The sequence below is a fragment of the Furipterus horrens genome, unplaced genomic scaffold, assembly GCF_987537825.1.
Source record: "Furipterus horrens unplaced genomic scaffold, mFurHor1.1.pri manual_scaffold_1, whole genome shotgun sequence".
Classification (NCBI taxonomy): Eukaryota; Metazoa; Chordata; class Mammalia; order Chiroptera; family Furipteridae; genus Furipterus; species Furipterus horrens.
Window position 1 is genome coordinate 164,935,950 of NW_028327171.1, and position 13,257 is coordinate 164,949,206.

The 13,257-nt window shown below is 34.5% G+C and overlaps 1 protein-coding gene and 1 pseudogene across 1 annotated transcript in view; one reads left to right on the forward strand and one right to left on the reverse strand.

The window, feature by feature from the left end:
- PPIG (peptidylprolyl isomerase G) overlaps positions 1–10,476 on the forward strand; it is a 36,010-nt gene extending 25,534 nt beyond the window's left edge. The window contains exons 9-13 of the mRNA XM_090280567.1: positions 1,953–2,163; positions 2,947–3,114; positions 4,403–4,490; positions 8,809–8,945; positions 9,131–10,476. Coding sequence (XP_090136693.1) covers positions 1,953–2,163; positions 2,947–3,114; positions 4,403–4,490; positions 8,809–8,945; positions 9,131–10,241 — 1,715 coding nt within the window. The 3' untranslated portion in view covers positions 10,242–10,476. The remainder of the gene's footprint in view (positions 1–1,952; positions 2,164–2,946; positions 3,115–4,402; positions 4,491–8,808; positions 8,946–9,130) is intronic.
- Positions 6,962–8,701, reverse strand: LOC150022193 (mitotic spindle assembly checkpoint protein MAD2A pseudogene; annotated as a pseudogene).
- Positions 10,477–13,257: the final 2,781 nt, after the last annotated feature.

Sequence of the window (13,257 nt, forward strand, 5' to 3'; positions counted from 1 at the left end):
CCAACACCTGCAAAAACAACCCCCACTCACAACAGCACTATCAATAGCAAAAGAGCCAATATTAATAAAGGTGTAAAGGGATTAAGACTATTGGAAGGAAGGAAAAACGAATATGAGATGACTGAAAGAAAAATGATTTTGAGGGTAGGTGGAGGAGCAATAATAAGAGTAGGGAATAGAGACAAGGTAAAGAGAACAAAATAAAATTTACATTGTAAATAAAAAAGGCAGGTAAGAAAGTGGAATGGAGTAAGAGAAGGAAAGCGTATAGTATTAGGTTTACACAGTATATATATATATGTGTGTGTGTGAGTGTGTGTGTGAGTGTGTGTGTGTATAATGAGAGGTAGAAAAGAAAAAAAATGTGAACCACATTGAGGAAGAAGATCCACCACAACAGTATCAACAACAAATGAGAAAAGATTAATATAGGTGGGACCAGAGATAAGTGGGAAAAGAAAAGAAAGAAAGCTTAAGAGATGTCTAGAGGAATGAGAAGTGATTTTGATAGGATAGAGAAGAAGGAATATTAAGAGTGATGAATGAAAACAGGCTAAGACAGAAAAATTAAAATTTAAAATGAAAAAAAAGGAATGGCAGGAGGAAGGCAAATGGAGTAGGAGAAGGGAATGGTAAAATTTGAGATTTGAAATACAAAAATAGCGAAGATATAGAAATAAAGTTGATGAAATGCCACAACAACTGCCACATCCACAACCAACAAGCAAAGATTGATAGAGGTGGAGAGAGAATAAAGGTATTTTAAGAACAGGAAAAAGAAAGTGAGATGGCTAATGACAAGAAAAATGGTTTTGAGAAGCTGGAGGAGGGAATATTAGTAAGAGTGGAATAGAAACAAGTCATAGCAAGAGAGAAAATAAAATTTAAAACAAGAATAAGAGCATAAAAGAAGGTAAAATGGATTAAGGGAAGGGAGGAGCGAAATTGAGATTTGAAATAAACTATACTATAAAAACTAGTGACCTAATAGGCACAAACTTGAAGGATAAGACATGACTGTTAAAAAGCTATGCAAGAGAGAAAACACAAATCTGAAGAAGACCGCAGTGGAGTTCATCTCAATGGAATCTAATTTTACCACTGTATTCTCTTTCTGCCCCTGGTGATATCAGAAGGTATCCAGTTCTGGCTCTAGGCAGTAATCTACAGTCTCTGGCTTTCTCCTTCCGTTGTTAATCTAATCAGTCTGTAATCAGCAGTCATATTTAGGATCCACAGGGTGGGGCAGAGTAATTCCTGTGGGCAGAACTCTTGCTTCCCCTCAGGCTGATGCCACTTGAAGGGGAATGCTCTGCCTGAGAAAGATGGCTCCTGCAGTAGACTCAGCACAGGGATCCTGGTGGCTGTTCCTTCAGTTGTTTCCCCATAGCCACCAACCCCAGACTCTTCTGAAGTGTCTCTAGTCCACTCTGCCCTCTTTTTCAGAGCCCAGGGTAAGTGGTGGTTATGCTGTGGAAGTGGCTTTTTCCATCTGTCTGTGGTTATAAGGTTTCTCTCCAGCAGTCACTCAGTTGGTCATTCCAGATGACCTCTCTATAATTCAGCTGCATTTCCAGACTGGTCCTGGGAGGAGTTCAGTGCACCTCTCACTTATTCCTCCACCATCTTGGATCTCCTCTACCTGCAGCCTTGATAAAAGAAAAAGACTATAAGAACATTAGCATCTGAGACTCTTAAATGTCACTTCTGTGCTTTTTTTCTTTTTCTTTTAGCTATATATTTTCAAATGTTTCCTAAAGTTCAGTTTTTTGTTTTAGATTTACCTGTTACTTTTCCAAAATTCTGTGGTTTAATAGATACAACTCTGATCCATGAATCTGGAGATCTGGATTCTATGATAATTCTGACTTTTGACTCCTTTCCTTTACCCCTCAGTTCAAAGTTTGTCTAAAAAGTGTTGACCAAAAAACCTTTTTCTTTTTAATTGAAAGCTAAGAAAGAAGAAAAGAAAAGGCATAAATCATCATCCTCATCATCATCATCCAGTGACTCAGATAGCTCAAGTGATTCTCAGTCCTCTTCAGATTCTTCTGATTCTGAAAGTGCTTCTGAAGAGAAATCAAAAAAAAGGAAAAAGAAACATAGGAAAAATTCCCGAAAACACAAGAAAGAAAAGAAGAAGCGAAAGAAAAGCAAGAAAAGGTCTTAATTTTATTTTGAATGCTAATGTTATATTCTAATTCCCTTCTGTTTATAAATAAATCTGTTGGGATTTTGGGTCAATTATATGGGAACATTATAATAGACGTATTTTATAGCGTGAAGTACAACCCATTTTGATATTCTCCAGTCTGTAGATTAAATTTGGGTACATTCATTTCCATTTTTAACAAAACCATTCAGTTTATTTTGTCTAAAATCAGTGAAATTATGTTCTTGGTTTTATAGGTTTGTATTTATGGGAGGAATGTGGAATTAGAGAATTATAAGAAACCAATGATTGTTTTCCTTATTTTCTGTAGCCATCTCTCTTGCTCTTTTGTCTTTCACTTTCTTTGCTCCTCTAATGGCATAAGGATGGAAAGCAGATGTCAGTGTCCGTGTTTTTTTCTGTTTTGTCTGGAATAATGTGCTCGTACTAAAACTTGTTTTTATATGCCTATTGCCTCTAAAGCAACTAATTTCTTTGCCTGCATTTTAAAGTGTCATAAGTTTATTAGAGTACATTGACTATGGAGTTTCATACTTTGGACCCATTTTAGTGGGAAATATTTCTTGAGACTGTGACAGTGAAAACATTTTGTTTTAATTTTTGGTTGGTTTGTCACAGGAATGAATTACATCTTTACCATGTAACTGCGACTTTGGGGGTGGGGAACAGAATGGTGTATATATTGGCACCTTAAAGGAAAGTAATACCAACAATTGGAAATTTGGGGTAGGCACTTAATAACTAAATGAAACTTGTTTTGTGTTTGTATTAAGCGCATCTAGTGAAAGTGAGGCTGAAAATCTTGATGCACAACCCCAGTCTACTGTCCGTCCAGAAGAGATCCCTCCTATACCTGAAAATAGATTTCTAATGAGAAAAAGTCCTCCTAAAGCTGATGAAAAAGAAAGGAAAAACAGAGAAAGAGACAGAGAGAGAGAGTGGTATGTGAATGTGTATACCTTATAGAGTGCTATACAATCTTTACTATAATTTCTTTTTTCTTAAAAAAGTGTTTATTTTAGGCAAGATTTAATTGGTGACTTTGTCCCAAGTGAAATCTTTTTATAGAATAATGTTCATAAAGGTTTTTTTGCTATTCACACAGCTAAAAGGATAAATTGACTTAATTCAAACAGATTTTGCACAAAATTTAACTTAAAAAAAAAAAAAAAGCACTGCAAATGCCAAAAACGTGTTAAGTGGAATTTTAACCAATTCCATTAAAAAGCAAGATAAGTATTTTATTGTGTTAGTTGTATACATTAAACTTTTAAGCAAGTGAAAACCTTTTTCGATTTCTCTGATAGGTAAAAAAAAAAAAAAATGTTGTTTCCTTTTTGTGATTTATGAGATTTTGGTAATGAAAATTGATGTGTTCAAATACTTTCAAAATTTTTCTACATAAAAGATTGAAGTCTTTCTCTTTCTTATGATCAGTTGTATGTTATAAAAGTAATAATGTTCTGAGCAATTCCCCTATGCTTTTATAAAACATACAATAAAAATATAAAAAGAATTCTAGTTATTTTAATATCGATGGATTGGACTTTTATTTTTCTTCATGCATTAGGAAAGGATGTTTCTAAGGAAGGAAATATTAAAGGGTAAATGTTTGAACTACTTTAGAATGAACTTTTCAAATATAACTTAACATGGACATTGCTAATGTTAATCAGTATTAACTTGTTACTTGAAAATAGTTTTCTATGATAAACATCTTCCTAATTCAGACTAGTTTGTTTCTGCTTAATTCACATCAATTACATTTCACTATAGTTTTATTACCAATGAACAACTTTTCATAAGGTACTTCGGAATAAGGTAGTTTTAAAACTATTCTCTAAACAGCATATAGCCTACTCTGAGCTCTTCTATGTTGATTTTCCTTAGCACTATCAAGTTAACTATCTTAGTAATCATTACATAATAATGTTTCTCAACAGGGAACAATTGGAATTTGAGGGAATAGTTCGTCATCCTTATGCATTACAAGATTTTAGCATTCCTGACATCTGGACACTTAGTACCAAGAGCACCCTCTCTAGTCATTAATAGTTGAAAAAAATGCTCCCATACTTTTCCAGATACCTACTCGGAATTGATAACGTACCTGGTTGAGAACCACTGGTTATATATAAGATTTTAAATTTATTACTTTAGATCATTAAAGCTATATTCCTCAGATTTTAAAAAATAAAATAATGTATTTTAATTTTCGCTTCCTTCTAGTAATCCACCTAACCTCCAGCCTGCTTCATACCAGAGGCGACTTTTAGTGACTAGGTCTGGCAGGAAAATTAAAGGAAGAGGACCAAGGGTAGGTGATTCTTTTCCCATAAATCTTAATAGTGTTGCATTTATTTAAAAATAATTTTAGAGTGTTTCTTAAATATCATTTTACATATAAGTAACTAAAATTTAGAGTAGATGTGGATATGGAATTATTATGTTCTCTTTTCATACTAACTTGTTTGTTTTAGTACTTCCGAACTGAAAATCCATGGGACATTCATGGATTTTTACATGTACCTGGTGTAAAATCATATCAAGATCCTCCTTGTGCCCCCTTGTTACTCCCTGACCACTATATCTCTGTGCTTGTTAAAAATTAACTATTCTTATAATTCATCCTCTTTCTCTTTACTAGATTGTCTTCATCAGAATTTTAATATCTACTGTGTTTTCAGAATTTTAGAAGCTTAGCTATACTTAGCATGTTATTTACTTCCTACTCATTCCTCAGTCATTTCAGTTTGTCTTCTACCATTCTGCTGAAAACAGTATTTGCTGTGTGATCAGCTTCATGTCACAAAATCCAGTGGGTCCTTCAATCCTTGTCTTACTAATGTCCCTCCTTGTAATACTTGTTTCCTTTGCTTCCATCATATTTTCTTTCTATCTCTGGCCAGTCTATCTTGAATATCCAGGTCAGTTCATACTGTTCTACTACACTTTTAAATATTGTAGTACTTCAGTGTTCAAATTCTACTTACTCTGCATATGCTCCTTAGACAATCTCCTCGCTCTCATGGCTTCAGTGGCTACCTACTTATATGCTGATAGCTGCCAAATTTTCATCTACTCTGCTCTCATCAAAGGCTTATTTGACAGCCATTTAGTTGTTTAACGGGCACCTCCAAATCAGTACGTATATACAATGTTGAATATAAGCATCTTCTCTTCAGAGCTGATCCTCCTTTAGATTCCTGGTCTTGTGACAACCACCACCACCTATGGAGTTTCTTAAACCTAAAGCTCAAGAATCATCCCTGGCTGGACTGGCTCAGTGGATTGAGCACTGGCCTGTGAACTGAAAGGTCACCAGTTTGATTCCTGGTCACATTGATGTTTGTCTCCCTTCCCCTCTCCAAAAATAAATAAAACCTTTAAAAAGAGAGAAGCATTTTGTTTTTCCCTTTTCTTTCCTACATTATGTATCTTTCTATTTAATCCTTACCTGAGGACATGCTTATTGACTTTCAGAGAGAGGGAAAGGGAGGGAGATAGAAACACTGATATGAGAAACATCAATTGGCCACCCCTCCGCCCCCTGCCCCAGACTGGGGACCAAACCTGTGCCATTTCAGTTTATGGGGTGATGCTCCAAACAACTGAGCCACACCACCCAGGGCTCCTGTATTATATATCTTATTAATCGCCAGATGCTCTCAGTTTAACCTCTTAAATACTCTGAAGTCCATCTGTTTTTTTCAAGTTCCACTCTAGTCATCTTAATTCAATTCATTGTATAGTCTCAGAACTATAAATAGCTTCCAAATTGTTCTCATGGTAGTTCTCAAACTTTTTTGTTTTTAGGGCCTCTTTACACTCTTGAAACTTACTGAAGATTCGAGAGCTTTTGTTGATATGGATTATATCTATCAATATTTACTCTTCTAGAAGTTAAAATCAAGAAATATTTAAAACAAGACTACAGGGGTCAGCAAAAGTAGGTTTACAGTGGTGAGAACATGAAACAGAGTTTATCTTGTATTTGTATTACTTAATTATTGTATTATTTTCCAGAGAAACAATTCTAAACCTACTTTTGCCCAACCCTGTATATAAAAGCATATATTCCTTTAGCTATGAAAGCAAATACATCAAAACATGTCATGTTGTCTCTAAAAAGCTCCACTGTATGGTAATGAAAGTGGAAAAGGCAAACAATGTGATATTATGAAAAGTATTTTTTTAAACATATACATTTAACTTTTATCATTTTTGTTCAAAGCTTGATTTTATAAAACATAAAAAGACACTTTTAAGGGTTCTGTATCACCAGAATGTAAACAGTAGAAATAACAATAGCTTTCTAAGTATAAATTATACACATTAAGTCAAATAATTGGACATTTTTTCAACATGGAAACTATACAAGTAAAATAAGTGGCAAAAGGACCTCATAGCAGTATTTTGTTATTATGGATCATCAGTTACCTTAGGACCTAAACAAAGATTCTGAATATTCATTCAGACTTCTTTGCCTTGTGTCACATTTACCAATATTCTGAGTTAAAACCACTTGATCAAAAGGTCTGATTCAGGAAGGCATTTAGCTTTAGAGCGAAAGTTTGTCCACCTACAGTTACCACCTTCAAAGGAATTGACATTACAGTGCTGATGTAATCTGCTGCTTTTTGAACAGTACAAAAAATTACATCAACCCTATGGGAAGTTAAACAGGCACCAAAACACAGAACAGTTATGCACAGTTCAGTAAAGTACAATATTAAGTTTTCCCTCTCCAAAAATTGTTCAGTGAAATACAACATGAACTACAGTTGACTTGGTTTCAGGAAACACACATTTGAGAATTACATTATGGTTCGTATCTCATCTTCAGTCATGGACAGGGGTTTTGTAGGCCACCCACCGCACTGTTTTCTTTGTGTGGACTGTAGTAGTGAATGAACGCAGATGGGCTTGCTCAGAATTGGTAATGAACTGTGCTCCCAACTCTTCCTACTTTTCAGGTACAACCAGATCTTTGTCTTTATAAATGAGCAGATCAGATGAACAGGAAAGTTCCACCAGTGGCGTGGCAGAAATGTCACTGTAGCTGTGATCTGTCTTGGATAGCTTTCTGAGGCTCTTCTCTGGCTGTGCATCTTCTCTCTGGCAGTCTCCTCACACTCAGTATCAAACTGCCATCTTTCAAGGACCTCACCACTTTCAGTATTCAAGATGACTACCACCAGTTTCTGAATACTTGTATAACCAATTTTTTAAGTTTTTCCAGCACATTATTTAGGTATTTCATGAGCTCAGGATCAGTAGTTAAGCAAGATGAGTCCATATTTCTGCACTCAAGTGAAGCTTTCAGATGGATAAATGCTACGCTGATATAAAATGCTGTTGGTGCCAAATGTGAAGAACGTGGCCACGATTTCAGCGCTTCTGTGCAGGGTGATGCCTGCACCTGGGAGCACTGCTGCGCCACAGCCGGCCCATGGCCATAGTGCGCCCACCACACACTGTGACTGCAGGGCGCCACAGCAGCTCCCTCATGAAAACAGTTTTGACCTCATAGATTTCCCCCCACCCCCCACCGAGTCTTGGGATCCCTAGACCACATATTGAGAATCACTGTAATCCTTTCTCAGTAGTATGTATCCAGAATAATCATTTAAAAATGGAAATCTGATTAATATGTCATTCCTTTGTCATTGACCTTATGATAATCCAAAATTGTTACCATGGCCTACAAGATCTCACAAAATCTAGTCCTTGCTTACCTCATCAGTATTATCAAGTACTCCCTTCCTTTGCAGTTTTTGTCTTTAGCCACATTGATCTGTCTCCTGATAATTTCTAAAACATGCTATTTGTTCCTATCTCAGGACCTTCAAACATGGTATATTTCTTATGCCTCACATGTTCTTCCTCAGTTCCTTTACCTCTTTTTCCTCACCCTTGCCTAGGAAGCTGCTCACACAGTCTTTAATTTTCAGCTTTTAATTATTATTTAACTTTTTTACCCTTTCCCCATACCAGGTCAGATAACTTTGTTACATATTCTCTGAACACCTTTTATTCCTCCTTTTACATTCATTCTAATTGTGGCTTTATATATGCTTGATATCTGTGTTAATATGTCTATCTCAATGTTCTCCTAGCCTTATAGAATGTAAGTTCCAACAGAGCAAAATCAGGTGTGTCTTGGAAACTAATATTTCCTCAGTATGTGGTAGAATGGTTGGCTATCCTAAGAGTTGAGTAAATACTGGTTGAATAAATGAGCATCTATACATATGCTCAGTATTTTCATAATAAGGGAACTGTTTGCTTTGAAACATTAAAAATACTTGTACATACTTCCAAATTGGAGCTTGGCAACTTGTAAGGGTTCCTTGTACCTATTATGCTTTAGCATCACTTAAATAGGACTGTTCCATAGAGAAGATGTGGGTAGCTAGTTTCTGTGGTTAATGCTTTTTATTTGGAACTTACAGTATGACTATTTAAAGTATTTCTGCCTCATTGATTTCTTACCTGATAATTGGGAAATTTTATTCTAACGGGCATAGAAATACCAGATATTTTATTTGAACCTAGGAACATATACACTTTAGCTATGGTGTAATGCTTTTATGTTTTTATATGTTAATTTTTTCCCTTTTTATTTTCTTAAGCGTTATCGAACTCCATCTAGATCCAGATCAAGGGATCGTTTCAGACGTAGTGAGACTCCTCCACATTGGAGGCAAGAGATGCAAAGAGCTCAAAGAATGAGAGTATCAAGTGGTGAAAGATGGATCAAAGGGGATAAGTAAGATTTAACTATTATTTCAAATGTAGTGGCAAATTTGCTTTTTTTTTTTTTTTTTTTTTTTTTTTTTTACTATTATACATTAAGTTTATGGATATCTTAATGAAAATAGAATACCATCTTAGCTAATAATGGATACCAATCTTAAGTAAAATTTCAAAAAAACTTTTTTTCTTATTTTTTAGGAGTGAGTTAAATGAAGTAAAAGAAAATCAGAGAAGCCCAGTTAGAGTAAAAGAGAAGAAAATAACTGATCACAGGCATGTGTCTGAGAGTCCAAATAGGAAAAGTGAAAAGGAAAAGAAAGTTAAAGACCATAAATCTAACAGCAAAGAGAGGGACATCAGAAGAAATTCAGAAAAAGATGATAAGTATAATAAAAACAAAGTGAAGAAAAGGGCCAAATCTAAAAGTAGGAGTAAAAGCAAAGAGAAATCAAAGAGTAAGGAAAGAGATACAAAGCATAGTAGACATGAAGAAAAGAGGATGAGGTCAAGGAGTAAAGAAAAGGATCATGAGAATGCTAAAGAAAAAGAAAAGTCTGATTCTAAAGGAAAAGATCAGGAAAGGAGTAGAAGTAAAGAGAAATCTAAACAGTTAGAATCAAAAAGTAATGAGCATGATCATAATAAAAGTAAGGAAAAGGATAGACATGCACAGTCTAGGAGTAGGGAACGTGATACAACTAAAGGCAAACACAGTTACAATAGTAGAACAAGGGAACGAAGCAGAAGTAGAGACAGGAGCAGAAGAGTGCGATCCAGAAGCCATGACCATGATCGCAGCAGGAGCAAGGAGTACCATAGGTACAGAGAACAGGAGCACAGGAGAAGAGGACGGTCACGGAGCCGAGAGAGAAGAGCAACACCAGGAAGATCGAGAAGTAAAGATAGAAAGAGAAGGAGGAGAGATTCACGGAGCTCAGAGAGAGAAGAAAGTCAAAGCAGAAACAAAGAAAAATATAGAAACCAAGAAAGTAAGAGTTCACACAGAAAAGAAAATTCTGAGGGTGAAAAGAGAATGTACTCTAAAAATCGTGATTATAATAGTTCAAATAATAACAAGGATAAAAAGGCTGATAGAGATCAAAGTCCATTCTCAAAAATAAAACAAAGTAGTCAGGACAATGAATTAAAGTGCTCCACATTGAAAAATAAGGAGGATGGGAAGACCAGATCCTCAATGGAAAAAGAAAACCAAAAATCAAAGGGTCAAGAAAATGACCATGTACATGATAAAAACAAAAAGTTTGATCATGAATCAAGCCCTGGAACAGACGAAGACAAAAGTGGATGAGTGAGTTGTATAAACTTATTTCCATTCTGTCTCAGATTTTAAGTTTTAGAGACTTGCTGATGGATCTCCTTTATGTTGTTTTCCTCTTTTTGTTTTTGGGTTGTTCTATGTTTGTCTTTTTTTCTTTTTTTTTTAACGTGGGCCTTGTTGAGTTGATCTTTTGATAATCTGCAACCTGGATAATTTGTACTGCTAAAGTTTTAATAAACTTGAAATGAGAAAAACTTTGGTGTAATACTGTGTGCTGTGTTTCACTATTTCATGTATACTTTTCTGTGTTGCAACAATCAGCCAATAGCAGACATGCTATTCTGTACCCTAATTTGTATACTCATCAGTTGAAAACAAGCATAACTGATTGTTGGAATACATTGTTACAAAAGCTTGTGTTTCTCATGATTAACTTTGGAAGCCACTAGATAGAAGAAATCTTGTAAAGATTTTCTGATTGGATTTACGATAGAAGCTTGTGGATTTATAACAGGCTTGCAGCAGCAGCTTTTAATTACGCAGAAGCAGGATTCTACTAACTTGAGATCTTAAGTCATCGCTTTTGATTTTATAGTAATTTGTGCTTTAAAATACTTAATTTATGTTGTACTTCATATGCTGTTCTTTATAGTTCCACACGTAGCTTCATATTTTTCATATCTAGTTTTGTTTTACTTGTCTATAAAAATAGTTGAATATTTTTTTTAGTTGACGTACTGATTGAGCTTGACTTGCTGTTATACAGCATCTGACAAGTTAACCTTGGAAGATCAGATTGTGATTCTCAGTCTATGTTGCTTTTGGTCTGAAGAGATTAAACTTTTGCTTTTTGAGAACAATTGTTTTATTATCCTTCTCTAAAAAGGGATGAAAAAAAAAGACAAAAAAACCCTTTTTCATTAAAGCATACCACTTGTGCAACTCTTTAAGTTAAATTTTAAAAGTTGTTAGTATTGACACATTAACTTCCAAGATTTCTTTTTGGCCACTGACCTATATAGAGTTGAGTATTAACTCTGCATGTTTTTTGTTTGTTTGTTTGTTTTTTTAACCTAAACTGACTTCTCTAATTCTCCTAGCTGGGAGTTTCAAATGGCAAGAAAAATGCATCATTTCTATATATGTATCACTGTAGGCTATAGCATGTTTATGACTCTGGTTTATTTCTATTCAGGTGGTTTATACCATTACTATTAAAGTTATTTTAACTGGGCATGTATAACATTGCCACATAGAGTAGAAAGTTGCAAAATTTTATAGCTTACAGAATTAAATATTAATGATATCTGAAGTCCATTTAGAATTTTATGTGTTGTATATTGCTATTTTTGTGATGTGTGGCCTTTTATTCTGTAATTTCTCTTCTAAATAAAATATTGAACATCCAGCAAACACAAAAACCTGCCTCATTTGAAAAGAAATTACAGAATTCCAATTCATAGTAGCTTCTACAGTGTTTTGTAATTTAATATTTGTCCGTATAGTGTCAACTCTTATTACCAGGGCAGCTTCTTGGTAAAACAGTAGCTACTCAGTGCTGTTCGTACTGAGTGAAGCAGTGCTTAACATATTTTCCATTATTGATTAAATACATTGATGGCATTATGGTGGCTGTTTGCATAATGAATAGGGTAAGGATTATACGATTGTTTGGAATATCTTGAAACAAATATCCACAGTAGAGTTTTTCCAAATTGTTTTTCATGATTATAAAGTAGATGTTTATGATAATTTAGAGTGATTGATTCCTTTGAAACTTTGACCATGCACCTACCTTAGGGATAATTGAGTCTTGAATGCTGAAGCTGTATAATCTGTTACATATTTTAAGTTAGTGTTTGTTTTAAATTCAGTAAATTGCATTTAAAAATTTTTTGTTATAAATTATTGGAGCTTTGAGAAAGGTGCTATTTAAGAAAGGATTTCTATTAAAGTTATATTTAAAAAAAAACAAACAAACCATGGTAGGTAAACATACTTCTATGTTGTCTTATGACCCAGAGCTTTATCTATTAAGAATTATAGGCAAGTGACAATAGGGGGGAAATTTAGTAGTTTCTATAAGTAGCAATTCTTTTATTTTTGTTATCAGAAAAGCAACCCCATGCTAAGAATTATTTTCAGGCCTTGTTTGTTTTAAATACTGACTAGAGGACGTATTTATTGATTTGGGAGAGAGAAAAAAAACAACTAATGTGAGAGAAACATCAATCAGTTGCCTCCTGCATGTGTCCCTACTAGGGATCAAACGCACAACCTACGTTTGTGCCTGACTTTGGATCGAACCTGCAACCTTTTGGTGTATGGGACAATGCTCCAACCAACTGAGCCACCTGGCCAGGGCTTTAGGCCTTTTTTTTTTTTTTTTAAAGCTTTGTTAGCTGTTTTAAGAATGGAGCAGCTAGATTTTATATTCAGAATATAAAAAACATTTAGAAAATGATTAAACAGCATTTACTATACCTCAAGTCTGCATTTGAATAGCACACAGCTCAACCGGTCCTTTTTTCCCACTGCATTTTTAATAGTTGAACTACCTTTCATTACTACTTTGAACACACTCAGTTTTCCTAAAAGTCAGCCTTTTATATCTTCTTGTCATTGATTTTATAGTTATGTCTGAGCTTAAAGTTTAGCTCAAACTATCTTTGACTTAATATCCTCTTAAAGATATTTACATTGGTTTGTCTTTATTGCTTGATTGGCATGTTCAAACATTTTTTTTCATGGTTATTATTTTGAACGCTTTTTCTGGACAAAGCATCTGTCACAGAAATTCACACAATAGTGATTGATGCTAAGTGAGCAGTAGAAAAGCTGCTCGGTTGCTTTAAAACATTTAAAAATTATATAGTTAGAGTTCATACCCAGACCATTGTAGTTTCTAACTCCTTAAATCAAGCCTTCACAGAAGTTTCAAAGAATTTGATAAATATTTCTCTGCACAAGTGTGATATTGAATCATACTGGCTTTGCGGAATTGCTTTTGATTCTTCTTTCTTTTAATTGATTTGAGAGAGATTGA